General features: G+C 40.4%; 4 protein-coding genes and 1 long non-coding RNA gene across 9 annotated transcripts; 2 read left to right on the plus strand and 3 right to left on the minus strand.

Moving 5' to 3' along the window:
• Positions 1-8,672: 8,672 nt before the first annotated feature.
• LOC105030445 lies at positions 8,673-9,614 on the minus strand. Its single transcript, XR_004575791.1, has 4 exons — positions 9,598-9,614; positions 9,190-9,279; positions 8,884-9,009; positions 8,673-8,760 (listed from the first exon to the last, which is right to left on the minus strand). It is a non-coding gene; the product is annotated as an uncharacterized LOC105030445 (long non-coding RNA).
• A 1,703-nt stretch (positions 9,615-11,317) lies between these two features.
• Positions 11,318-13,116, plus strand: LOC105030478 (polyadenylate-binding protein 1-like). Its single transcript, XM_020046504.3, has 3 exons — positions 11,318-12,454; positions 12,582-12,754; positions 12,906-13,116. The coding sequence occupies exons 1-3, from the start codon at positions 11,318-11,320 to the stop codon at positions 13,021-13,023; spliced, it is 1,428 nt and encodes a 475-aa protein (XP_019902063.3). The 3' UTR covers positions 13,024-13,116.
• Positions 13,082-15,469, minus strand: LOC117594487 (rho GTPase-activating protein 23-like). The gene is made up of 5 exons (XM_034292090.1): positions 15,465-15,469; positions 15,159-15,265; positions 14,742-14,851; positions 14,483-14,635; positions 13,082-13,096 (listed from the first exon to the last, which is right to left on the minus strand). The coding sequence occupies exons 1-5, from the start codon at positions 15,467-15,469 to the stop codon at positions 13,082-13,084; spliced, it is 390 nt and encodes a 129-aa protein (XP_034147981.1).
• Positions 15,470-17,895: 2,426 nt separating this feature from the next.
• LOC114830654 (unconventional myosin-X-like) lies at positions 17,896-22,866 on the minus strand. Of its 5 annotated transcripts, none has more exons than XM_034292502.1 (13): positions 22,748-22,866; positions 22,354-22,490; positions 22,045-22,149; positions 21,822-21,887; positions 21,403-21,550; positions 20,823-20,866; positions 20,606-20,668; positions 20,297-20,383; positions 20,105-20,140; positions 19,573-19,717; positions 19,277-19,348; positions 19,032-19,059; positions 17,896-18,141 (listed from the first exon to the last, which is right to left on the minus strand). In XM_034292502.1, the coding sequence occupies exons 2-13, from the start codon at positions 22,447-22,449 to the stop codon at positions 17,976-17,978; spliced, it is 1,056 nt and encodes a 351-aa protein (XP_034148393.1). In that variant the 5' UTR covers positions 22,450-22,490; positions 22,748-22,866; the 3' UTR covers positions 17,896-17,975. The 5 variants fall into 5 exon arrangements, with proteins under 5 accessions (XP_034148393.1, XP_034148392.1, XP_034148391.1 ...); XM_034292501.1 differs by having other exon boundaries at positions 17,898-18,141; positions 20,606-20,671; positions 22,752-22,866; XM_034292499.1 differs by having other exon boundaries at positions 17,899-18,141; positions 20,606-20,671.
• Positions 22,867-23,087: 221 nt separating this feature from the next.
• On the plus strand, positions 23,088-26,678 carry LOC114830653. Its single transcript, XM_029118110.2, has 4 exons — positions 23,088-23,195; positions 23,585-23,644; positions 23,731-23,788; positions 24,103-26,678. Exons 1-4 carry the CDS (start codon positions 23,113-23,115, stop codon positions 26,365-26,367), a joined length of 2,466 nt encoding a protein of 821 aa, XP_028973943.2. The 5' UTR covers positions 23,088-23,112; the 3' UTR covers positions 26,368-26,678.
• The last annotated feature ends 268 nt before the right edge of the window (positions 26,679-26,946 follow it).

Here is a 26,946-nt window from a genome sequence, read left to right on the forward strand (position 1 = left end):
GGACCTCAAGGCAAGGCTGGAGTGGATCAATAATGCTATGAAATGATAAGAAATTTAGTCAGCTCCAGCCTTAGGAACCCCTGATTACACCATGCCACAGCGTAGCCAATCGCTGTGATGGGTATTCAGCAGCCGTGCTTAAAGCAGCCCATAGCATACTACAGCACCAAGATGGATTCAGTTGCTCAAAGGTTATCCAGTCTCCAATCAGTGTGTGGCTGCTCTAGAGTATGCTTATGACAAGGCTTCAACCATCACAGTGGGGTATCCAGTTACTCTATAGTGGAACTCACTGAGCAGGGGAACTTTGTGTTGAATAATGCTAGAACCTTGGACTACGTGATGTATCCAGATGTAACTAGAACGTTGCACAGCAGTCAGAACGCATCCAGCAGTGCAGTTGTCCTGGTCCTCAGCAAGCCTTCCAGAAGGAACGTTCATAGAAGGTGTTGAGCTCGTCGGGGAGGGAGGCAGGAGGCTGGGCATCATTGCTATTTCTCCCATTATAGTCTGTGATGTGTTGCAGTCCTCCCCACATGCATCTGGGGTCAGAGCTGTGGTAGTTAGACTCCAACTTATCACGGTATTGTCTTTTTCCATCTCTGATAGCCTTCCGTAGGTCATATCTGGATCTCCTCAAAGCCTCCAGGTCCCTGGAGCTATAGGCGCGGGACCGTGCTCTGAGCTTAGCACGGACATTAGCATTAACCCAGGGCTTTAGGTTGGGGAAACTCCTGAGAGTGACCCTCGAGACGACATCATCGATGCATTTGGAGATTAATGCTGAGACAGAGTCTGTGTATTCATCAATGTTCCCAAATGCTGCAACACAGAACCCCTGCCAATCTGTTGTTTCAAAGCAGTCCTGGAGCGTGGTAATGGATTCCTCATCCCAGCGTTGGAACTGCCAACCCTCAATACCGCTACTTAATGCAGAGGAGGACTACTTTGTGGATGACTCATGTTATAAAGATCATGAAGGCAATCACGCAGGATTTGCGGTTGTAAAATGTCATGGGAAGGAGTTTATTGAGGTCATAGGCCCACAGCTGTGTTCAGCTCAACTGGCAGAACTGAAAGCCTTAACAGCTGCGTGCCCAGTTGTTAAGACCAATATGAGGTGAATGTCTATACTGACTCAGCATATGCTCATGGCGTATGTCATTTGTTTGGTGTGGTTTGGAAACAGTGAGGTTCAAGAAAAGTGACGTCCATCCAGCGTCATGAACAAATCATTGACCTGATGACAGCACTGATGTATCCCACACGGTTGGCTGGAGTTAAATGTCAGGCTCACAGGAGAGGCAATGATTTCATTATACGTAGCAATAATGCAGCGCAAAACAATGTGTGAAAAGGCATAACCACGCTCATAGGGCTCGTACTTGGTCATATACTATGTGGACATGATAAAAAAAAAAAGGCAAAAGATACATGGCAAAAGATACGTTTTGTGTTTTCTAGTTGCAGATTTCTATTAGGTGTGTGGGGGTCGGAGGCTTGAACCACCTTACCCAGGGGATGGAAGGGCATCTGTGGCCAAGGAGAGAAGAAGCAGAAGGAGAACCTACAGGATGGTAGCTCTCCAGAAAGCGGACAGAGAGCAGCCCTGTTTATAACAAAAAGCAACCCTCTGTCACGTGCTGGCACGGCAAGCCTGCCCTGAGCGTGAGATACCCATTCCTTCCTCATCTGGAGCATGCATATCAGTTTGTCATTATTGCCCACACCTGTGTTCTGTTACATCTTAATACATGTATTAAAAGTCCTCTGTTCTCTCTGTGATTATGTCCTGCCTACAGCGTTACTACAGTACAACTTGAAAACTTGATGACTGGTGACATATTTTCAACTGTCCCGCATTGTTTATTGTTGGGATAAAAAACAACCCATTGCAAACTGGTACAAATCCAGTCCTTTGTTAATCTCTTTTCATTTTTCGACTGCCATTACCTGCCCCACTAGCAATGGATACAAAGCCACTGTGCCAGTTTGCAGTCCAGGAGCAGGACCTCTTAGAGTCCTACTCACTTCAGCACCCTCATCCCCTGTCTGCCTTTTGACAACGATACCGAGGCTAACCAGACTGTCAAACATTTAACCCGGCTAATTGAAACATTCCATTTTACTACTCAACTGCACAGGAGATGCCCCCCCTCCAAGGCTGTGTGATAAGGCCACCCCACCCACCTGCAGTCAAGTGACCGAAAGAGGCCAAACACCCAGCAAAAGGATTTAGGAGGGGTGTCGAAGAGGGCAGAAAAAATTGGGAGGGGTCAACATGGAGTTGCCGGGGACCTTCAGTGGTGACAGAAATGCACACGACCTAAGTCGAACTGAACCTTCAGGCAGGGGAGCGCTTAGCCGTGTACCCCAGAAATGCCCCCATGAAACTGTTAGGGAATGGTAGAGAAGTCCTGGTGGCACCAAGAGGGAAGAGGAACTCTCCCATGCCAGGGATATATTTGTTAATCTGCTTTGTTTCCTGTACCAATACAGGATGTAAACATTAGCTAGCAATTTTTTTTAACTTAGTTTAAACTTAGTTCAAGCAATGTACCATCCCAACTGTTTGGACAGGGTTGTGTCCAACTGCATACACACAGTGGGTTTGTGACTGGTGGCAATGCCTGTCATAGTGTATTGACCACAATCTAAAACTGTGCAAAAAACATTACACATATTGTTTAAGCCAGCTACAATTTCACTGGTTGCAGGCCACTATTTATGAGGTTTGAAAAAAATAGCCCTAATTTATAATGGTGGAAGTTGTTGTTCTACCACTGACCATTTACCAGGTCTACCCAGCAGCTACATGTAGGCAAAAAACTAATTCAGTCCCTTTCAAATAAAAAATATATTTCATGCACTTCACACTTACCTGTCTTTATACCAGCTGCAAAGCTTATTTTACTTCAACTTTTATTATTGTGTTAAGCCAGCTCAGGAAGAACAAAAAAATATTCAGCTTTAAGTAAAAGATCTGGTTGTTTGCCCGATCTTAATTACAGGTTACATGGTGGGCATCTCCTGTAATGATATAACTGCTCATGTAAGATTTCCTCTTGAAGTGTGCTTTAAAAGCATCAGACAAACTCAATGCAGTTATATTATAGGAAAACAGGGTGTAACGAAAAAATGTATTGTTCACAAACCAAAAAGATGCTAATATTTAAATATGAAATAAAGTGGTGCACTTTGTAGGCTGTTGAGCGTGAATATAAGCAATCTGTTTGATTATTGAGAAATTACATATTTTTGGTAGATCCTTATGGATCAGTCAATTTGCTGATGACACCACTCTGTGTTAGTTGTTTCTCAAAAACAATGACCAGATACCTAAACCCCTTCATTCACACTTTCTCAAAGGCCTCAGGCCTAAAATTGTATATGAATAAATGTGAACTTATGGCCATACTCAACCTACCCTTCAATTAATTTTGTCATCCTAGTCAACAACACAGTCAAATATTATAGATATTTAGATATTTAGATAAATAGACAGATAACTGATCATAAGTTTTAGAACACCTCGATTCTTCCAGTTTTTATTGGAATTTACACATCGAAATGTCTTAATGTACTCTGAAATTATAGCATAAAACAAATAAGACAAATGAGACAAAAAATAAATCATGGAATCATTTTGTTTATAATAGCCAAGCACACTTGTGGCATTCTTTCAACAACGGAAATCAAATATTGTTCAGTGGTTCTTCCCAAAACTGTTGCAGATGTTTCCACAAATGTGTTGCACTTGTTGGTCGCTTTGCTTTCGCCTTTCTGCCCAGTTCATCCCAAACCAGCCCAATGGGTTTAAGTCTGCAGACTGTGCTGGCCATTCCATGATTTGAAGCCTACCATCTTGTCCTTCTCTTCTAAGGTAGTTCTGACAGCCTGGAGGAATGTTTTGGGTCGTTATCTTACTGTAGGATGAACCCCTGTCCATCTAGACATACAGTACCCCAGAGGGTCTTGAATGGTGCTAAAAAATACTGTGGTAGTCATTTTGGTTCACGTTGCCACTCACTCTGTGCAAGTCGCCGACACTTGGTCATACAAACAAGCCCTAGACCTTCATGCTTCCTCCTCCATGTCTGACAGTTGGTGTTACACACTGAGGAACCATCCCCAACTCAACGAGGTACAAAAACCCAGTGATGGGCCCAATAATTCACATTTTGATTCATTTGTCCATTAGACCTTTTTCCAGCATTCAGTAGTCCACTGAGCGTGCTTCGTGGCCCAGACAAGCCTCTTTTTCTAATTTTGCCATCTTAGCCATTGCTTTCTTACTGCCACTCAATGTGTCAAGCCTGCTCGAAGTCATCTCAACACAGTGGAAACTGAAACTTGCTTACTTTGACCAGTGTTAAGCTGTGCTTGAAGATGGTGTCCTGTGAGCCGCCTATCACGCAGTCTGATTACCGCTTAGCATTTGTCATCACAAGACATTTTACATAGTGAGAAATGCTTATCCACACACTCTTGGTAGAAGGGGATTTGATTTTATCTCATGCCCGACACTAGTAAGTTCTGGCCATTGATCCATGACAAATATGTACATCTGCCAATGTTCTCATAAGTTAAATCAAATATATCTATATCTTGATATAAACTATGATATTGTTTTAACAATCTAATGATTCTTGCAAAATATGTAATTAATAAATGTAGGTGTCTTAAAACAATACCCTTGCTGATGTTTTTAGAATGAATTGGGTCCTTATGAAATTGCATAATTTGGTTTATAACGAGAGCTCAGCATCTCTTGTACGCCACTGAAGGTGTGATAGTCACCCAGTGAAATATGATTATTTGCTTTATATAATTTGCTATTACTGACTTGTAACGTAGGGCCATTATAGTGTTATAGTACATTGTTTGTACATTTTTCATTCAATAATAATAATAAAAAGAATATTTAACTATTTATTAAATATTTTACCTCCGTCCAGAGGCGGCAATACAGGATGTACAACCCAACCGAAGAAGGAAGTGACTAGTCATTCTTTACCTGAAATAATAACAGGAATTTAATCGACATTGAGTACAATTATGCTCAATGCCGATTAAATATGATACTGACAATCTGTGGGTATCGCCAACCATATTTTGTTAAATATTCGTTTTTATTTAGAAGCTAAATTATTAGGCCCTAATTAATACACACATTCACAGCGCAAGTGTATTCACACGGCTGTATATGCATATTGCGCTATTAACGACGTTAGCAGGCTCCGAACACCTCTACAGTAGCCTATAGGCTAACGGGAGGATTATACATAACATTTCTTTAATGAAGTTTGTTAATGTATAATAGTCTATATAAAGAAAGTTGCATAGCTTACTCTGTTACAGCGCCAAGTGATTTATGAACTCAAACGGCAATTTCTTTTGCATCAACATGCCTTCAGGCTTTTAAACTTTGTTATTTAGACAGCCAGTGCAATTAGTGCAGCCAATGACAATCCGAGGTGTGTCCTAGTAATTAGCATGATAAAAGGTTAAATGTGTGAGACTGTTGGGGGGAAAAGTTTTAAACATTTTACATTTATTATTAACCTGATTACATGCTGTTTGCAATCTAAAAATATACTTTTTATTTCATCACATTTATTATTAATTTAATCTTTACATATTATTGTTTTGTAAGAAGCGTAATGCAAAATATGAATCATCAGCATGGAACATAAATACTGGATAATTCACTATAAAACTAATGTGTTAGGTCAGTAGACGTTCATAATGGCCTGAGGTCAAAGTCTGTTTAGTCCAGTAGGGGTCAGTGTTTTAACATCAGAAATACATTGAGCCTCCATCTGTAGGAATAATATTTCAAATATGCCTCCTCTCCTGGGCAGAGGTGTAAAAAGTACAAAGTAAAAGTACTCAACTGGGTTCGGCGGTGTTCACCACTTTTGGGAAGTATCTAATTAAGATCTAAATAACCAGGTAAAGGGAGTTCAAAACTCACTAGTGATCAATTAAATAAAAAGGAAGAGTGTAAATTATCAATTAAGGACACTGATGAGTTATGAACTCTATTTACATGGTCATTTAACCCTTCTTTAGGAACTTCCCAAAACTGGTGAACACAGCCGAGTACTTCTACTTTGTACTTTTTACACCCCTGCTCCAGGGTAGAGTAACTTGCTTGATTTCTATGTATTTGATGGAGATAGAATGATTAGCTTCCGATAAATGAGCTGCTACTGGGTACTCAGGTTTTTTTTTTTTATACATCTAATTGAGCTACAGAGTTCAGCTATTTGTTGCTTGAGATGTTTTTTGTTTTTTTGGCCTTTGTGTGGGTGTCTGAAGAAAGATGTTTTTTTTGGTAGTGCTGTACAAATGCACCACATGTGTCCTTCCCATTGCAAATGGGTGTCTAGAGCGTGTGGCTAGGCAATCCGGACAGATCCCATCTCATGTTGGTATTGTGCTTGTAGACAAACAGGACGTTCCCGGGAAGAGTTGTGCAATGTTTTTTCAGATTGTGGAATTTGCCAGTGCATTTCAATATTCGTTTTTAAAAATTCTAAACACTTCAGACTGTCTTGTTGTTTTTTTTTTTCTTTGGTTTGATTTGGAGCAATTCTTCTCATGAGTTTTGGGAAATTGTTGTCATTGCATAATCAAGAATTTGGTACTTGCATTTATTTATTTTGTATTTCAATTTTATGGATGTGAAGACGCATACAGTCTGCATGAAGTAAGGTACTGTGATTGGAAGGATCATTGTATGATAACTTAAGTAGACACAAGGATGGCGAGAGATCACTCAATTAATGTAAAAAAGTGTGACAAAGGAGGAGGAATCTGCCTAAAATTGTACATGGATTTCAATTACAGCTTTTTTTAGCAGATACTGTACAATGACTATACTATAGAGTTCCACGTTAGAATTACATTCACAGTAGAAAGCTTTCTTGAATCAGTAAAAATTACTAAAAAGTTTCTGTGTATGAAACCTCCAAAAAGGACTGAAACAGTCCCAAAAATGCGTAAGTGCCTCTGGGTAGACTGATTACAGCAGACATGGACTCTGTGACATGTAACATTTCCAAGTTTGTAGATCACTATATCAAACCAAGAGTTGAGAAGCTCCCATCTTTATATCAAAAATAAAGTTATGAAACAAATGTGATAAAATGGAATGTACATACCTCTTATGCATATATTATTTAATCATGTTAAAATATGATAAAAATTATAATTTTTAAAACTATTGTCTCACATGTTTAAATTTTCATCATCTTAATTACTAGGACACACCTCACGGTTGTCATTGGCTGCACTAATTGCATTGCCTTTCTATTAGATGAGATTAGATTCAACTTTGTCATTGAACAGTACAAGTACAGTCCAACGAAATGTAACCTAGTTTCAAATATTCACCTAGTTTCAACCCTGAAGAAGGCACGTTGATGCAGAAACATGGTATTTTACTTAATAAATCACTTGGAGCTGTAACACAGAGTGTGCAACTTTCTTATTTACAGGGGCTGGACAAAACAAAAGTCAGTCGAGGCATGGACTCTACTAGACCTCGAAAGGTGTGCTGTGTAATCTGGCACCAAGACGTTAGCAGCAGATCCTTTAAGTCCTGTAAGTTGTGAGGTGGGGCCTCCATGGATTGGACCTGTTTGTCCAGCACATCTCACAGATGCTCGATTGGCTGATAGCTGCGGTATTTCCAATCAACATTCAGGATTGAAACCCTCCGTTTTATGAGGGTAGATACAAACTGGTACACATTAATATTTTTAATTTAGCACTGAATATATCATATTGTATCAATTCAGGTAATTTATTGTGTTATTGATTTGTACAGATCATTCAGCTCTAACACACATACTGACAGAAACAACATGGAGAACGAGTCCTGCTCCTACCGAAGAGGTTGATCCACAGGCTCAGCTAGGTGCAGTAAGTTCCAGAAAGAGAGAGAAAGTGGGGAAACCATGAGTATACAGTAGGCCCATAGGCAGAAAACAAGCCAAACGTAGGAGAAGAGTAAAGCACAGCCGCAGACAGAAAAGGTCCGCATCTCGTTATAGGGAATGTTGCATTAGGGCAACTATATAAAAGATCACAACCCAGAGTTAGAGTTGATTCACATTAGTGATGGATGAGTTGATGTGAACTCTGCAATCCCCCTCAATACAATGTAAAGCACATAAGCCCTGATTCATTATATAAGTTCTTAACCTGACTAAAACCAATAAAAATGTATTTGAACAAGCAGACGTTAATGCTGGATGGTAAAAAATTTATATTAAAAAGCTAACCATTTACAAAAGAAATACGACTCCAAAAAGGACACTTATTACAATAAAAATCATTATTTCTAACCTTGTCAAGGTCTATATTTCCAATTCATTCAGCTATATTTCCCATTCAAACTAATTTCATGTATGTTTTTGTGGAAAAAATGGACATTTCTAAGTGACTCCAAACTTTTGAACAGTAGTGAATATATATACTGTAGGTATAAACCACTTCCCAGGTTATATAACACCTTCCCTAAAGCTCTCTGGCGCTCCCCCAAGGGGATGTGCACCTCACACATTGAAAACCTCTGGCCTAGATGACAATATTATTATTTCATTTAACAAACAGACATACAGACTGATCAACAGGAAACAGTTCCAGAAAAACCACATTATGAAAATGTTTGTCAAATGTATAATTTCTTTCCTTTCCACATACCTTCTCATCCTCACTCAGCTCTCCATCGCTGAAGAACCAGTCGTGCTGAAAGATAAAGGCACATCATTACATGGTACAAACCACTGGTAGGAAACCTTGTGAATGATGGCCGGGTCAGATTCCCAGCAGACTGCTGAGGAGCCAGATGGGACGGGCCCAGCTTCTTACATGCAGGATGAGCGTTTCAATGATCTTGTAACGGTCTGGCATGTGGGTGACCATGTCAGTCATGTTGTCCTCAGAGGTTCGCACCAGAGTGGGACCGAACACAAGAGCCAGGTTCCTGGGCTCCATCTAGAAAGACAGGAGAGGGGGTGGAGGGAAATGGGAAGGGAGATGTGAGGACAGTTAACAGTGGAATGCAAAAGGATGCAGACCGGGAGAATAGTAAAAGACATGAAAAGTTAACAGATATTGATGGATGAAACAGCTGAAGGAATGGCCCTTACTGGTAATGCCAGGAGCATCTCCTACCTTGTTCTTATCGGCATGATCCGCCACAGTCTTCAGATGACAGACCAGGAACTTGAGAGTGTGGCGATAGTGGTCTGGAAGATCAAGGATCTGACAGTGGAAGAGTCAGAAGAGAAAGGGATGAGAGAGAGAGAAGAGAAAGGGATGAGAGAGAGAGAGAAGAGAAAGGGATGAGAGAGAGAGAGAAGAGAAAGGGATGAGAGAGAGAGAGAAGAGAAAGGGATGAGAGAGAGAGAGAAGAGAAAGGGATGAGAGAGAGAGAAGGTATAACGTTTGAAGAAAAGAGGGGCAAATTGATAGATAAATGAAGGGAAAGAGAGAGACATGGGGGGAAGAAGTGAAAGCCCAAATAAACCTCCTCATTGATTACCAGTATGTTGTACTATTGTTTGACAGTCAGCCACCTACCAGTTTCTTCATGGTTTCATCTCCCGAGTCTTCCAGCTGGTTGGCATCAATGAAGTCATTGTACTTGTCTACAGATAGAGAAGGGGTGGGCAATATTTTTCACTGGGGGGCCACACTGAAAATGCCAAATAGCATCGTGGGTAAGATTACTTTTTTAACCAACATGCCTAAAAAACACACAACATAGCTAACTCTGTTAACTATTATATTTATGCTTATTTATTTTCCATGCAACACCGTTTTCATAATTGAACTTAATTTACTTTAACAATGTTTTTTATTACTTTTTAGGGTTATGTTGCAACACATATTTGCCTTAAAACGCAACTTTCAACTCAACAGAGTAAGATACATTACATAAGGTACAGTGTATAACAGTTATATAGGTATAATAGTTATTAGGGCAGACATAAGTCTATGAAATCACTTATGATCACTTAAGATTTTCACTCAAAGCAAATGTTGGTATAACTGCCATCATCTAACTTCATACAGTATATTTTATGCACTACGTGCTTTTAACGACAGCGATTCCAGCAGCCCAGACCCAAGAAATCAACTTTTAGGGCTACTCAGTATGAACAGGAGAGCCTCGTATGGGCGTTGACAAATGGGGTGAAGTTAGGTGTCATTTCTGTTGAAGCAGTGTGCCGTTCTGTTGAAGCAGTGTGCCGTTCTGTTGAAGCAGTGTGCCGTTCTGTTGAAGCAGTGTGCCGTTCTGTTGAAGCAGTGTGCCGTTCTGTTGAAGCAGTGTGCCGTTCTGTTGAAGCAGTGTGCGGTACTGCTGCAAGATGTTCATCAGTGAGGCTGCATCTGCGCTTGGACTTGTTGAATTGTAGCATCAGTTGACAGTTTTTGTATTTCGCTGCATGCTTGCTCTGGAAGTGCCTCTTCAAATTGTACTCTTTAAAAACTGTGACGTTAGCTTAACATATTAAGCAAGTTGCTCTACCTGCGACATCAATCGTTTTTTAAATACCCTGCTTTCGTTATCACTTTTCTTAGGCTCATTTCCAGAGATCGCTAGCCATCAATTGCTTATAGTATGTACAAATGATAACTTTCGTGTATGGATTGTGGTGTTGGTTATTATTTTAAAAGTTTGGATGTATGGCGGGCCGGATAGAATGACTCAACGGGCCGGATCTGGCCCGGGGGCCTCGTCTTGCCCAGGTCTGGCTGAGATAGAGGGTGTAAGTAGGGGTGAAACATGAACGCACATTTGAGTTTTTACTGACCTTGTTGGGACCCATGAAAGTATTGCTACTCATGATCCTGCCCTCTAACTGAAAGCCCTGTAACTAATCCCATTCTAACCCTAACAAACTAATCCTGGATCCTTTTCCTCAAGGGAGACTGAAATATCACCGCAATGTGTCTGTATCTGATAACTGATATCTGATTTGTAATAGAAATGTGCATAGAATGTCTTCATGCTTATATTCCTTTATATTGTAGTCCACTCATTTTATTCTTTTATTGTGATTTTGATGTACCATAAAAAGTTATTTTAATTGAATTTTTTATAGATCCTGTACATAACATGAAGCACTAAAAGAAAGATTAGAACACAAAAATTATGTTTGATGCAACATTCCTTATGACATCACAAACAAGGTAGTTCCAGAAGTTTCACCACATGGCACCTGTTCCTTCACCGGTCATTCTATCCTTTTTAATTATCCTAGACACACAGGTGTTATATCCAGAAATCTCCAAAATGAATTCTTTGTATGTTGGCGACCTCCACCAAAATGTTAGCGAGGCAGACCTTAATGGGATGTTTAGTGAGGCCGGACCCATCTTTTCCATCCGTGTCTGCAGGGATCGGATCACACGCTGCTCCCTGGGCTATGCCTACGTCAACTATTATCAGCCGGCCCATGCAGAGCGTGCCCTGCTCATGTTCAGCGACCACACACTTGCAGGAAGATATCTGCGCATCATGAGGTCGGACCCTGACCCTGTCCGGAGGAAGAGTGGAGTGGGAAAACTCTTCATCAAGAACCTGAACAAAAAGACCATTGGAAATAAGAACCTGTGCGAGACCTTCTCAGTTTTTGGAGACATTTACTCTCGCAAGGTGGTTTATGACGAGAATGGTGAATCCAAGGGCTATGGATACATCCAGTATGAGACCCAGGCCTCCGCCGATAGAGCCACTGAGAAACTTAATGGGATGCTGCTGGATGATGAAAAAGTATCCATCACAAGATTCAAATCTCGCAAAGAACGAGAGGATGAACTTGGAGCCAAGGCCAGAGAGTTCAACAACGTATTTGTAAAGAACTTTGACACTGACATGAATGACAAGAAGCTGACTGAGCTATTCGAGGAATATGGTCCGATCGTGAGCGCCAAGGTTATGACGGACGACAGCGGGAAGTCCAAGGGGTTCGGATTCGTTTGCTTCCAGAGACATGAGGATGCACTGAAAGCCATATACGAAATGAACAGGAAGGAAGTAAACGGGAGGCTGATCTATGTAGGTCGCGCTCAGAAAAAAGCAGAACGCCAGGCAGTGCTGAAGGACAAATTTGGCCAGATGAAGACTGAAACCAAGGCTGGATACAGAGGAATCAACCTCTTTGTAAAGAACCTGGATGAAGCTTATGATGGTTACCATTTAAAAAAGGCGTTCTCTCCATTTGGAAAGGTCATCAGCGCCAAGGTGATGATGGAGGGTGGCCGTCACAAAGGTTTTGGCTTCGTTTCCCTCTCCTCCACCGAGGAGGCCAACAGGGCCTTGACAGAGATGAATGGCCGTATCTTGGGAACCAAGGCGCTATACGTGGCTCCGGCTCAGACAAAGGCACAGCGCCAAGAATACCTGGCCAACCAGCACAAGCACTGGATGGTGAGTGTCATGGCCATGGCTAAATCTATTATCAACCAGCCATCCATTCCATAGCTCATACAGAATATCTTATTTTGTAACATTTTATGAAACAATATATATATATATTTTTTTAAACATTCCACAGACAAATGCTGCCGACTTCTACTCCAGCAACAAAGGGGTTCAGTGGAATCCCAGCCATCACAGGGAGACCCGCGTGTCTGGCATGCTTCCCGCTCAGTGGATGGCCACCCAAGACCAGGGCCAGCAATCACCTGCCGCCACTGCCGACACAGACACGAGCGTGCCTCTGCAAAAGTACGTTTGGTGTAGTGAAATGTGCCTTAAAAATATACAGTTGCACCATAAAGTGCACAAGCAAGTAGTATCGTCCTTTTTTAAATGTGATTACCTGATCTCTGCTGTATTGTTTATTTGAATTATTTATTATATCTGCACCTCTTTTCAGGGACAAAACATGTGCAGCTGGCGACAGCAAAACTAACCAAATGCTGACCACGACAGTCCATATTCAAGTACAAGAGCCAAACAAGGCGAAAGCAGGAAGAATCTGTGCCAAACGCTAGATTCTAAAGGAACAGGGTCCTGGAAACCATTTTCACCACTGACCTTTGTTTTATTTCTTTACCTTCTTTCCCACTGAAACACAAAAAAAGCATACAAAATTGCAGTGGAAAAATTATTTGGTCCATATTAATAAAGAACAACTTCTTTAAAAAAGAATTCATCTTTGAAGTCTAGATAAGGATAACGTAGAGCTAAATATTTTAAGTACCAATGTAGATTAAAAAAGGGAAAACATGCAAAATGAAGGTCTGGAAAAAGGTGAAGATGAAAACTTTCTTTAATTACAGTGTTGCTGTCATATCCTCCATCTTACTACCTACTTTTGCTCTCTGATATTTTTTGTCTCTACTTTTTGGTCTTTAACTCTATTCTCTCCAAAAAATTTCAAATATATATCTCTGATGACAGTATTATTTGAAGAAGAAAAACCCAAACAAATGTATTAATTTATGTGAAAACATAAATACACCCCCTGGAGAGTAATTGGTTTGGTACATATTTGGGATGTCTGTATACACTGATCAGCCAAAACATTATGACTACCTGCCTAATATGCTGTCCTCGGCGTGTTGCCAAAACAGTGCAGACCCACTGAGGCATGGACTCTGTAAGACCCCTGAAGGTGTTCATTGGTATAGGGGACCAAGACAGCAGCAGGTCCTTCAAGTCCCGTAAGTTGTGAGGTGGAGCTTCCATGGATTGGACTTGTTTGTCCAACACATCTCACAGATGCTCAATCAGATTGAGATCTGGGGAATTCGGCCAGGCTAACACCTTGAACTTCGTCATGTTCCTCAAACCATTCCCAAACAATGTGCGCAGTGTGGCAGGGCGCATTATCCTACTGAAAGAGGCCACTGCTATCAGGGAATACCATTGCCATGACCCTCTGTCGGTTCAGACCAGACGGGATAGCCTTCGTTACCTTCCTGCATCGATGAGCCTTGGGCACCCAACACCCCATTGCCGGTTTGTGGTTTGTCCCTCCTGTCTGTCCCTCCACTGTTGACAGATAATCTACCCAGACCTTGACGTGTGTCCTTGTTAGGAGATGATCGATGTTAATTGCTTCACCTGTGAGTTGTCATAATGTTTTGGCTTATCATTGTATATATAGATGCATTTACAACCTTCAAATTCTACTTTAAAATACAGCCCTGGAAAAAATGAAGAGACCACTGCACCTTTTTCTTTCCTATCCAAGTTGGAAAGGATGATTTTGAGTGAGGAACAGAAGGGTTTAAATTAAGAGACCACTCCAAATTGAACTCTTCTGTTCCTCACTCAAAACCTTCCTTTTCAACTTTTTTGGGAAGGAAAGAAAAAGGTGCAGTGTACTCTTCATTTTGTCCACAGCTGTATATTATTTTCCACATTGTTTTATACCACATTTTACCTTTCTCATGTGTTTCCAGTACTGTCCCACACATGTAAAAACAAGTTTATAAACACACACACCTCCTCTGTGAAGTTGATCTCCAAACCCTTGTTGAGCTGCTCCTGAAGGCTGGATACCATGGCGTTGTTTCCCGGTACCCTGTAAACACCAGTGTACTCCAGACCCAAGCTCTCCACCAGCCCACAGCACAACTCCACGATCAGAGGGACAAACTGGGGGGGACAGAAAGAGATTCAGATGGAGCGCACCAGGGAAAAAATGAGAAAAGTGTCGGAAAGTGAAAATGTGTGAACTGTGCTGGTAGAACGTCAGGCAAACCTTGTTGTTGACGGCAGGTTGACAGTCCTCTAGTCGTACTCCAAACACCTTGGGGCCGGTCTTCTTGGCCTTCTTCATGATGTTGATACCCCATGTGGCCTTGCTCTCATCTAGGACAGAAAGACAGATGGAAGGATGCATAGAGAGAAAGAGAGAGACCAAGAAACAGCCAAGTTACAAAGCTGTCCTTTAGAGGTACAGCAAACCTCTGAGAGAAATGCATTGGTTTGGCACAGTCTTAAAACCAATCACACATTTGAAAAAAGACACGTAGTATAAAAACAGTGTTTCTCATTGGACAATTACTGGCAGTCCCTCCCCTGTTTTGGTCCTACTTCTGTTAGGAGCCTAGTGAACACTGATAAGGTACATCTGTGCCCTGCTTGTGTATAAAACTGTGCTATATGTGCCCCTCACCTTTGCTGGAGGAGTGGTTCATGGAAGTGTTGTCTGTCTTGGCCAGTAGGAAGGGTGGCATCATGCGATGGGCCCTGGGAGAAGCGTCTGGCTTATTCCCTGTTGGACTGGATGGAGAGAAAGGAAAGGAACTCAGTGTAAATAATTAGTAATGCGAGTGTGGTTAGCAGTGTTTAGCACACGATGTTCAGTGTTTCCCCTACAGTAACTTATAATCATGGTGCTTACCTTTGTTTATCATTGCCTTTGGCAAAGAATGGTGGTTGGATATCCACAGAACAAAGTTAAATGAAATAGAAATAATACCCCATCTTTCTGAGGCACTGAACAATTAACGTTGTAGTGTTGTCATTTCACCTTTCCGACCTCGACAGAGTGAACGACCTCCAGGCAACAAGTGGCCAAACTCACGAGAAGACACGGCTTTCCTCCCGAAAGGTGTTGAGACCCTCGTCACATGACTTGGAGCGCTCGGTGGTAATGGCCAGCAGGTAGGAAGAGCGGCGGCCTTTGATGCTGCCTACGGTAACATCAGGGAAGAGGTGTGATGAGACAGAACAGTGGGGAGGGAGATGACGCTCATGTACAAAGAAAACAGTGAAGTGAAAGAGCTCTAAATGGAAGGACATTTTGGACATCTGCATTCAGTAGTCAGATGCCGTCGCTTCACATTTTGTCTGTCGCATAATGATTTGTGGCCAAACTCCAAACAGTTGCAATGTAAATTGGAGATTCGAACGGCCAATTGAGCTTGGTCCCTAACTTTATTTGGTTTTGCTTCCGTTTTGTTCCTGGACAGTTGGCAGTTGGAAAGCGTCTTGCAACAGATGATACACATTTCTATTTTGAAATGGAACTGAACTAATGAAATCACGGAACACTAGAGCCGAAATCTGTTCTCGGTGTGGCAGTAGAAGGGAAAATACGTGTGCATGTCATTATCCCAGCGACATTTCTCAAGATTTTAAAGCATGGCGAGCAATGGGCGACACTCACTGCAGTCCCGGGAGCGGAGCTTGACAAGGGGGGAGGTGTTGAAGACGACAGGGGAGTCAGTGGTGGCAATAGAGGGGAGGGCACAGGACACCGGAGGAGGCTGCCAATCTCCCCCTCCTTGTCTCAGCCTAAATGGTCCCCATCTCCATCTTCCTCAGGTTCTCCTGGACCTTCATGCCAGCTGATTGTGTTAAAATAATTTTGGTATTGGACAATCATTTTGTTATTAGTGCATCCCTATTTAAGTTATTCATTTATTTCTATTAATTTTTTTTTACATTACCTGTGTTGTTCTCTGTGTTGTGGCCTTTGGCCAGGCAGAGATGGGCAAAGATACATCAAAATGTATCCGAATAACAAATTTAAATGCATCAAAATGAACTACAAAATACAGCAGCCACATGTATCAAAATAAACTACTGTATGATTGTATTTAAAAAATAAAGAGAATGAAATCACATCGCAAACCTTCCATCTATTGGCCTATTGGATCTCTCTTCACCAGGACACTGACTCAGTTGATTAAGAAGACAATGTTTCATAGCAACAGCTTTTCTCTGCTTAACGAGCCATGCCATAAATCTGACATATGCAACCAGTTAACCGATCAAATATTCACATATCCCTGTGATCATCAAGATGTTTAGTTTTAACATAACCAACAGTTTAATAATGACTTAAAATGTTATCCTAATTTAGTTACTTGATGTTTGGTAATGAAGGGCCTATTTTACATTTACAACTCTGACTCAATGACAAACAAGTCATTCATTAGATGATAACCGATGGCACCTTTATTCATGGCAACTAGTTTCTAAGTAATTCAATTTTTGATTGTTAATCATACATGTACTGCTCAAAAGGGAACACTAAAATCACACATCGAGTCACAATGAAGGAAATGTATTAAAGATCAAAATCTTTACACCTTATGGTGTAATTAATTGAGAACAAAGTGAACTGAACTTGAACTTGACCACCAACCGATTGAGGACTGGATTCAAACTCACATCGAAAATCAAAGCCAACAATTTAAATCACAGGCTGTTCCAACTTGTGTGAATTTCATCACAGCAACTCATAATGTGACTCAGTAGTGTGTATGGCCCCCACGTGCCTGTATGCACTCCTGACAACAATTGGGCATGCTCCTGATGAGACGGTGGATGGTGTCCTGGGGGATCTCCACCCAGACCTGGATGAAGGCATCAGTGAGCAAGAGGATGAAGGCATCCTGGACCATCTGTGGCTCTACTTACCGGCTTCGGATGCACCAATACATATCATTCCAGAGGTTCTCAATTGGATTCAGGTCTGGGAACGTGAGGGCCTGCCCACATGGAAATAACCTATATAAACATATATGTTTAAATATAGGTTTTGATATATGTTTTTAATATATGTGACATATATAAAATTGGCCGTTTTCCTATATTATATGTACATATATACACATATATGTACATATATGGGTACATATATGTACCTATATAGGTACATATATGCACGTATATATGTGTGCATATATGTACACATATATGCACATATGTGTACATATATACGGGCTTATATGTACCTATATAGGTACATATATGCACGTATATATGTACCCATATATGCACATATGTGTACATATATGGGTACATATATACGTGCATACATGTACCTATATAGGTACATATATGCAAGTATATATGGGTGCATATATGCATGTATATATGCACCTATATGTTTACCTATATATTAGTAAAATTATTAAAATCCATAGCTACTATGCAACATAAATAAAAGCCCAAAATGTAGAAATGTACATTTATTTATTTACTTAAGAACAATCAAATAGAACAAGAACAAAAACAAGACAAAAAACTGAATAGAAAAAAAAAAACTATTTATCTTGTTGATCTTCTCAGCTCCGTGAGCTTTGAATTGATAGATGTGCCTATCTGCCCTCGGCTGGCTGCCGGCCACTTCTTCAATGTAGCATCTAGAGAAGACAAAAATAATTAGACAGTATAATAATAATATAGTGCTTCATCAGGAACCCAAAGTGCTTACAGTACAGCTGCGACTGGAGACATATTTTGGATAAAGGGCTGACCATAATAAAAAATGTGTCATGTAAACACGTCAATTGGAAGATTCTGATTGGATTCTGCTAAATCTGAAAGAAATTCTGATTGGAAACATCACCCCCCCTTTTTGGGGGGGGGGCATTGTTCTTTCATATGCACACGTCCGTCATGGGAACTGCATTGTTAACAGTCACACAGTCAATCATGTGCATCCAAAGCAGAGAAAATTCATGGATAGGAAAAATGTTGCCACTCCCGAGTTTTTTGTTTAGCTTAAAACACAGGTGAAGTACAACTTCTGCAGTTGTTTTAGGGAAATTAAGACCGCTCTGCGGATGTCAAAATGCTATTATTCTGAATAAGGCTTGGTGCATGTTTATGCACGTCATGATTAGATTATTTGTTTCCATGTAAACAGATTCAGATATTCTAATCCCTCAAATTTTTTATCTGATGTAAGAAACTTTGCACATGTAAACATATCTAGTTGTCAATGGGCTGCACTTTTATAGCATTTTCCTGCACCCCCAAAATACATTACAATGTCCTCCCATTGACCCATTCACACACACATTCCACCCGCGAGCTGCCATGCTAGGTTTACTCGAAGAGCAATAAGATCAAGCAATAAAATCAAGCAAATCAATAACCGGTATAGACAAAATAAGGCACAAACACAGGACAGAGGGGATTAAGGTGAAGGAGGGGTGAATATGATTATTTAAGAACACTTCAGACGACAACAATATGCCATGAGGTTATTTGCAACACTATATGTTCTACAAAATAGAGGACTACACACCTTACAGCGCAATACCCCAGCAATGTGGCTTTAGAAGAGGAAAGGTAGGATCAAGAAGTCAGAAAGCGATGAATTAGTATTAAAGGTGCCAAGCAGATACAGTAACAATAATTGGTGCCCTACTTTATGCAGTCTCCATTGATGCCTAATAAATATTGATACAAGTAGGCTATGGTTAAAGTGGTGAACTTATAAAGTCTTAAAAGTTTGGTTTTCCCTTCTCAATGCATTATGCATTTACTCACCAATAATGGCTGCCTTTTTAATTTGGTCAAGTGCGACCAGCTGCTCCCCATCCCCTCTGGTTGGCTTCCCACCTTAAAGTAATATTTCAAAATTATTATGAAAGGGGTGTAAAATGAAGGTGGAGAAAGCAAGAGTTTTTTTTATATACACATCATGTTTTCTTGAGGTGCAAGGAAATACAAAAATGCCAAGTAAAAAAGCGATGGTATGCCCGCACACACATAATTTATTCCACAGAATATGACTGTTTTTTTTTTTCAAGGACAGAAGATATTAGGAACATGTTGTTTTGTACCATTCAGGTTGCTTTTCAGCAAAGTCTCCAAATCAAAGGTGCCCAGCAGGAGATTCCGCACCATGGCAGTAGCAGAGGGGGCAAGGCGGGCTGCTTTCCACGCTTCTGCCTGGCAAAACACCCCAGAGCCCTTTATAACTTCCATCTGAAAAATAATTTCACATCACAATATACATTTATTGGCAATTTTTAGAAACTTTTTCATGTTTCATATTGATTCTTATGCTTAGCTTCCCAATAGTTAATAGGTTTTTATGTATAAATGCAGATTAATGATATGTATAAATGCAGATGAATGATAAAGAAATGAAACAAATTAATCACTGCCCAAAACGTTATTAAAGGAGAGAAGGAGGAGGACAGGGTGGGGGGAAAGGAGGAGGTTGGATGGAGAGTAGGGAAGGAGAAAAGACAGTGGGTGGAGAGGAGTGAAGGGGGGCAGGAGGAGAGGATGATTGTCACTTATAACACTAATTGGCTCCTACAAAGCACACAGTTTATACCCATCCTTACTACATAATATGTTATTCACCTGTGTTTTCGCTGAGGTCTCAGCTGTTGCTGCAGTCTTGTTAGAGAAGAAAAACATTGTTAAACTCTTCAACAATTTTATAAATATGGGGCAAGTAAATTACATATTACCACTAACTATCCCAACATAAAAATCCCTATAGCTCAGTTGGAGCCTTAAGTAAAATCTGAGGTATAAAAGGGTTACACACACCTGTGGTGTCTCTCGAAAGCGCTCAGTCACCATGGGACTCTCTTTAAAGGGCTCGGTGTCCTCTGGGCTCTGTCTCCTCTCTGGAGTCTTAGAGAAGAAAGAAACATAGTCAAACTCAACAATTTCTATTCATCCAAGCAAGCCACTATAGATTCTTATTTACAGGGGGGGCTTGAAAAACATTAAACATGCCAATAAATTAAAGTTACATGCAAAAGTAATCAGCCAAACATAATAAAAATCCATATAGCTCTGTTTGAGTAACAAGTAAAATAAATAAATAAATAAAAATGCAAGGGGGTTACTCACCGGTTGCATTTCTCCAAAAGTCGAGAAGGAGGAATCTAGATCCTCCACAGGAGTCCTTCCAGTCTTCTTCATAGAAGAAAAATATAGTTATTCTCTTAAATAAATTAAAGTGTAAATACATAAAAAATTAACACTATCAATCAGCCCAACATCACAAGTCTCTCCAGTTCTGCTTGAGAAACAATTTTAAAAAGCAATGAAAATCAGAGGAACTTACCTTTTGAGCAATAATGGCGATGTCACTTTTCATTTGAGGGATTTCTAGAAAGAGGTTATATAAATAAAAAACTATAATTACAATCACTAGATCAAAATAGCACCCAGCAACTCAGTGCCCTTACTCTTCGAAAGACATTTCCTGCAGGTGTGAACTCAAGCTAAAACCCTCCAAAGCCCATTGATAAGGCTCTGCATAGGAAACCTGGTTGTGAACGCAATTTTCTTTCTCCAATTTCTCCCAAATTCTAATTCCCCAGGGTTTTTTTCTGGAGCCGATTGCCTTCTTGAGCCGTTGAAGGCAGAAAAGCATCATTTATTCTCATGAACTGTATGTTCTCTAGGCCATGACTTTTGTTAACCCTCTACAAATTCCTCCAGAAAGAGACAAATAAATATAAATCTAATTTGAATCTTATCAACGGCTATATGAGCACACACACTACCTCACCAGCTAACAACATATTTTGCCAAACACGTGTTTCAGCCCATAACATTTCTAAGTTTACACTTCTCTGCCACCGCAATATCCATCTCCAGAAAAAACCTTGCTAATAAATATAAAAATTAGGAATACTTACGATTGATGATAATGTCTTTCAGACGTGCATTTTCATTTTTAAGAGAATGGACTTCATTTCTCAACTCCTGCAAATTTCTTTGCATTTGGTCAAGTTTCCTCCTCTCCCACATCTGTTCATCCAGGTGTTTTCTAAATTCAGCAGCTGTCTACGAGAAAGAGACAGAGAGAAGAACAACAGCTAATTGTTATATAACTTATTTTGTAAATGGTTGATTCTGATTGGCTGGGAGGATGTCACGAGAGGTGTAAGAGGAAGGTGGCAAGAAGTCTAGGGCAGAAGTCCCTTGGCTATATGTAACTGGTTGTCCGGCCTCCTGGTGGTTATTCCTTACTTAAAACATGAAACTTCCTCATCTTGTATGTCATGTAATGTATGTATGTAATACACCACACAATGGATGTCATCATTTAGGCTACCTTTTTCTTAGAGGGTGGTACTATGTCCTCTTCATCCCCAATACGCTCCTCCTCTTCGCTGGCCCGCTGGGAGGGAGAGAGAAAGAGAGAGGACAAAGTTGCCTACTGTGCCGGTGTCATACCTTGTTACAGCTACTGGTAATGCACTTTATTATAAAAGTCTTACTTATCTTTACTGTATTGCAATGTAACAACACACACTGGATGCAGACTGGTAGTGTACCTTGTTCTTTGAAGGCCTGTCATGACGCGCCTCATCCTCCTCCTCCTCCTTCTCCTCCTCCTCCTCGTGGTTGTATTTAGAAGGACATCTCTTTTTATTGTCAACCTTGACAGAGAGAAACAGACTGACTTTTAGCCCAACTCTTATTAACTTACGTTACACCACCTTGCACATACATCTTGTCAACAAAGCACATGAAATCATCATAGATGACACAATTACAAACCTACACACATGCCTACACATTAAGAAACAAGAGAGAGAGGGGGAGATCATTTAAGTAAAGCACCAATTGGTGCAGTCAGTTACCCTTTTCTTTGAAGCCTTCTCAGTCTGCCCCTGATCACGGTACTTTGAGTTTGGGATGTGAGGACGTTTTGTTTGCTGTGTGACTTCTTTCTCCATCTCGATCCCACGCAGTTTAATTTGGAGAGTTTTTTCAAATTCTGGTACAATAAAATTAAAATGTTATCATGAACTGCAAACGTTTGTCTAATCATGCTTAACGTTACCAAATCTAACATTAGTCCCAATTGGACTTCGCTTACATTAGCAAATTATGTAGCTAACATGAGCCAGAAAGCGAAGCTATTGCTAACCAGGGACCTAGCAAGATCCATTTTAGACTTCTTTAAGAGCGAGAAAAAACATTAAATGTGGTATGTAACTTCATAACGTCAGATAAAGTTAGCATGTAACATACTTGCCACGTCAATAATTCTTGCTCGGTGCACCGGCCAGGGTTGGCGGCCTTTTCGCCATTCCACCAGCTTCTCGTTTTTTTCAGTCCTTTCAAGAAATTTTTTTACTTAAAAATTCCGGACACAGTCGAGAGCCAAAATACTATGGGCCCCTCTATCCTCACCCTCAGTCCATTCAAGTAGGACATAGCGGATCTCCAACGCTGATATCGCAATTTTTACGCCCAGCCGTTATCTTTCGGCGCGAAAGATAGTGTGCTGGGCCGCATGCGGATGACGTCATCAACTACGCGACGCTGTAGCGGCTGATCGGTGGCAGCAGAGTGGAGAAATGCAATTTAGACGCAATTAAAGAAAAGCAATAGATATGGATCCAGTACGTTACAAAAGGTACCTCGTTGACGACGAAGCACCCGTTCCAGAAAGAACAAAGAGAAGACGTAAACGAAAGTAAGTCTTGTAACAAAACGTACTAGAAGCTAGCTAGCTAAATTAGCCAGCTAACAAAGCTACCAGCTACAGATAATTTCCTATACCATGTAAACGCATGTGGCATAATTCCCCTTAATGTATGTTAAGTATGTTTGTATAAAGGTAAAATGTATCTTTCCATGTCCACTGTACCTTTCCATGTCCAAAGTAAATAAATAAAGAAAACTGTTCAAGTTGGAACTCTAGCCAGGAAAATATTTCACTTTGTGTGTTTTGAATCTACAGTCTTAAAGGTTTCACCTCATGAATGGAATTTACCTGCTTGGACTTAATCAATCAGTCATATCAATCCTATTATATTGAGTGATGCATGAAGTGTTTTAACATTACCACAACATTTTTGTTAGGGACATTTCTGAAGATATGGGTGATGATGAAGAAGCTGTGGCCTCTTCTTCTACAACTCAGTAAGTAGAAAACAAGCACACCAAATTAAATACCAAATAAAAAAACCTACATATTTCTTGCTGAATGATTTTTATTTTTATTTTAGGTATCTCACCCAAGAGGACAATCAAGATGACCCGGTGTCTACTGCTTCTGATGACACAGTAAGTGGCTAAAAATGGCAAAAATATTAAAGTTAGGTGTTTTTTGTTTTGTTCGTGCATGTGCATGCACACTAGTTAATGTAAATCATCATAGATAATTCCACAACCCAATTCTTCCTGATGTTGCTTAAAGTGTCAGAAAAATATACATGTGGACAAAAGGGGGCATAAAATTAATTTGGAGAAGACTGTTAAAAAAATAAACAAATACACTTGAGCCTTCAAATGCAAGTGGTTACCAACCACATGAAATGGTACATTTGTATGAGTCTGTGCAAATTTGGGATTGCTAATCCAATGTTTTAAATTCACAGATGAACCAACCCATACCTGGCCCTAGCTCTTCACCTAGGGAGCCAGTAGAGGAACATCTAGAAGACCCCACAAGTCCAACTTTAGACCAGAAACCAACAAAAGAACAGGTGGAACTCCTGCTGCTGGCATTAAAACTTAAACATGGATTAACAAATAGAGCCTTGGAGGACATCATGCATCTTATCAACTTTATTGCTGGTCCTGGTGGGGAATTGGTTAGTGGCTCAAAGTACCTTTTCTACAAAGCATTTGATTCAGTGAAAGACATATTAGAAGTACATTATGTGTGCAAGAGTTGCAAGGTAAGCATGCAGGAAGGTCCCTTTAATGTCAAGTGCCCAGTCTGTGACCAGGACACATCAAAAGCGCATGCACAAAAAGACCAGTGTTTTTTGTACTTGCCACTAAAATACCAAATTAAAAAACTGCTTGAGGACCACCAATTAGGGAAACACCTGAAACACCGCTTTGAGAAGAAGGATGCCTCCATCAAAGATATATATGATGGACATTTATACAAAAAACTATCACCCCTTGCATCACCAGACAGCATATCACTGACTTTCAACTGTGATGGAGTGCCAGTGCACAAATCAAACACAAAAAGTTTGTGGCCAATTTTGTGTACTATTAATGAACTGCCAATACAGCTACGTGCAAAACATGTTATGCTTTGTGGCCTGTGGTTTGGTCAAAACAAACCAAATATGAACACTTACATGAAACCATTTGTCGATGAATGCATAGAGTTGTACTCTAATGGTCTTATATGGGAAAGTGAAAGTTGGGAAATTGTCACAAGTAAAGTACTGCTTACTACCATGGTGGCAGATTCAGTTGCTCGGCCACTGATTCAGAACTTTAAACAGTTTAATGGTGAGTTTGGGTGTTCTTTTTGTATGCAGAAAGGAACAAGTGTGCTAAAACGCAGGGGGCGTGTAAGGGCTTATCCCTATGAAAAAGCAGAGTTGAGGAATCCCTCCCAGACTGATGATCTGGTGGAAGAGGCTCTTGCTGGAAACCCCACTAAGGGAGTGAAAGGGCCTAGTATTTTGTCTTGTCTACCTGATTTTAATATCATTGATGGCTGTGTTCCAGATTATATGCACAGTGTGCTGCTGGGTGTAGCAAGAAGCATCACCACGCTGTGGTTTCATTCTGAAAACAACCAATCGCCATGGTATATCGGACACTCAACAGAACAGATTGATGACATTTTAACTTCTATTAAACCCCCCTGTAATGTTTCCCGTGTCCCCCGCTCAGTGAAAGAGAAAAAGTTCTGGAAGGCACACGAGTGGAACATGTGGTTGTTTTATTACAGCATACCAACATTGAAAGGGGTCTTACCTGAAAAATATCTGAAGCACTGGTTTAAGTTGGTAAAGGGGGTTTCTCTTCTACTCGGTGAGAATATATCACCACTGCACATATCAGAATCTGAGGGGTTGCTAACAGAGTTTGTTCAGGAAATGGAGACCCTTTATGGGATCAATAATGTCACTTTCAATGTACATTTGTGCCTTCATCTGCCCAATACTGTGAGGAACTGGGGTCCCCTCTGGGCACAGTCTGCATTTGTGTTTGAGTCATACAATGGGATCATTTTAGATATGATAAAGAGCAGCCAGGGAGTTTCTCTGCAGATAATGAAAACAGTTTGGCTACAGGTTGCATTTCCATCATTTTCCCAAAAAACCATGGTGGCAGCTTCTGATGATTACTTAGCTCTCTTAGAGTCTTTTTCAGTTGAGAAAAAAATGGTGCAGGAAGTAAGTCGCTGTCATGGTGTTACATCTCTGGGTAGGCCTAAAATTTGTATGATCAGAAATGATGATTTTCTGGCCTTGAACAGCATCAGCAACCTTGAAAATAGAGTCACTGTGAAGTATTTTTGCAGAGTAGTGGTTAATCTTGAAATAGTTCATTCACAAAACTACTCGCGTACTTTTCGGAGAAACTCGTACACTGTCATTCTTTCTGATCGAGAGGAAAGTATTTTCTCTGTGAAGACATTCATTGTCTGTGATCTGGGGCAGGGGGAGACATGTTATGCAGTGGGGAAGTACTACCAAAAAGTGAAACAGGACATCTGCGGTCAATTTAAGAATCCTTGTTATTTCATCCCTGTAGGGAAATGTCTGGGGCCTTTAGTTGCTATACAAGCATCTCAGATAAAAGAAAAGTGTCTGTTTGTTAAAACTGTGAACAGAAATGTTGACATTGTCTTCAAATTCATTAACCACAGTGAAATGCTCAGATAGATGTGGGATGATGATGATTACTTGAATGTATGTTCTATGTACTTTTCTTTTGTTAGTTTTTTTGCTACATTCAGACTGTAATGACCTTTCAGCCATATTCTGGAAAATGCATTAAGACAATACAGAAAACATTGCATTTGGTGGATGTAACGGTGAATGTGTGGATGTGTATGAGCTGTAATGTGAATCTGGAAGTGACTTGAAATTGGAAAAAAGGCTTGATTGACAAAAATAAAAAAAACAACACAAACCATTTTGTTATACATTTCCTTCTTTTCCACTATTTTCATACAAGAAAGAATTGACCTTGTAAATGTTTCAGGAAAACGTGTAGACATCATAGCTTTCCATCTCCTCTCACTTAAGTGCCATAGTTAAATTCCATAACATGCCAATTAGATGTGATACCCATTTCATGTGTTCGCACATACATAAGTTCTTGCATAATTTTTTTTAGTTATTTCTTAGTTATTGCCTTGATAATAGAAAATATGAGCTAGGCATCATGTATGACAGTTTCCAAAGTGAGATATGAGCTACAAAATGACCAGATCTTGCCATGAGCTAGGAGACGTATCT

This window comes from Esox lucius, chromosome 5 (assembly GCF_011004845.1).
Source record: "Esox lucius isolate fEsoLuc1 chromosome 5, fEsoLuc1.pri, whole genome shotgun sequence".
In the NCBI taxonomy this organism is placed as follows: domain Eukaryota; kingdom Metazoa; phylum Chordata; class Actinopteri; order Esociformes; family Esocidae; genus Esox; species Esox lucius.

What these genes read in the sequence shown, in the direction of transcription:
- LOC105030478 (XM_020046504.3), top strand. Translation starts at nt 11,318, where the DNA reads ATGAATTCTTTGTATGTTGGCGACCTCCACCAAAATGTTAGCGAGGCA. An exon ending in ACCAGCACAAGCACTGGATG is followed by an intron (nt 12,455 to 12,581) that starts GTGAGTGTCATG and finishes AACATTCCACAG; the next exon opens with ACAAATGCTGCCGACTTCTA. An exon ending in ACGAGCGTGCCTCTGCAAAA is followed by an intron (nt 12,755 to 12,905) that starts GTACGTTTGGTG and finishes ACCTCTTTTCAG; the next exon opens with GGACAAAACATGTGCAGCTG.
- LOC114830654 (XM_034292501.1), bottom strand. Translation starts at nt 22,449, where the DNA reads ATGGAGAAAGAAGTCACACAGCAAACAAAACGTCCTCACATCCCAAAC. An exon ending in AGAAGGCTTCAAAGAAAAGG is followed by an intron (nt 22,150 to 22,353) that starts GTAACTGACTGC and finishes CTCTCTGTCAAG; the next exon opens with GTTGACAATAAAAAGAGATG. An exon ending in GCTTTCGAGAGACACCACAG is followed by an intron (nt 20,141 to 20,296) that starts GTGTGTGTAACC and finishes TTCTCTAACAAG; the next exon opens with ACTGCAGCAACAGCTGAGAC.
- LOC117594487 (XM_034292090.1), bottom strand. An exon ending in GAACCACTCCTCCAGCAAAG is followed by an intron (nt 14,852 to 15,158) that starts GTGAGGGGCACA and finishes TTTCTGTCCTAG; the next exon opens with ATGAGAGCAAGGCCACATGG. An exon ending in AACCTGCCGTCAACAACAAG is followed by an intron (nt 14,636 to 14,741) that starts GTTTGCCTGACG and finishes TGTCCCCCCCAG; the next exon opens with TTTGTCCCTCTGATCGTGGA.
- LOC114830653 (XM_029118110.2), top strand. Translation starts at nt 23,113, where the DNA reads ATGGATCCAGTACGTTACAAAAGGTACCTCGTTGACGACGAAGCACCC. An exon ending in AAGAGAAGACGTAAACGAAA is followed by an intron (nt 23,196 to 23,584) that starts GTAAGTCTTGTA and finishes CATTTTTGTTAG; the next exon opens with GGACATTTCTGAAGATATGG. An exon ending in GCCTCTTCTTCTACAACTCA is followed by an intron (nt 23,645 to 23,730) that starts GTAAGTAGAAAA and finishes TTTTTATTTTAG; the next exon opens with GTATCTCACCCAAGAGGACA.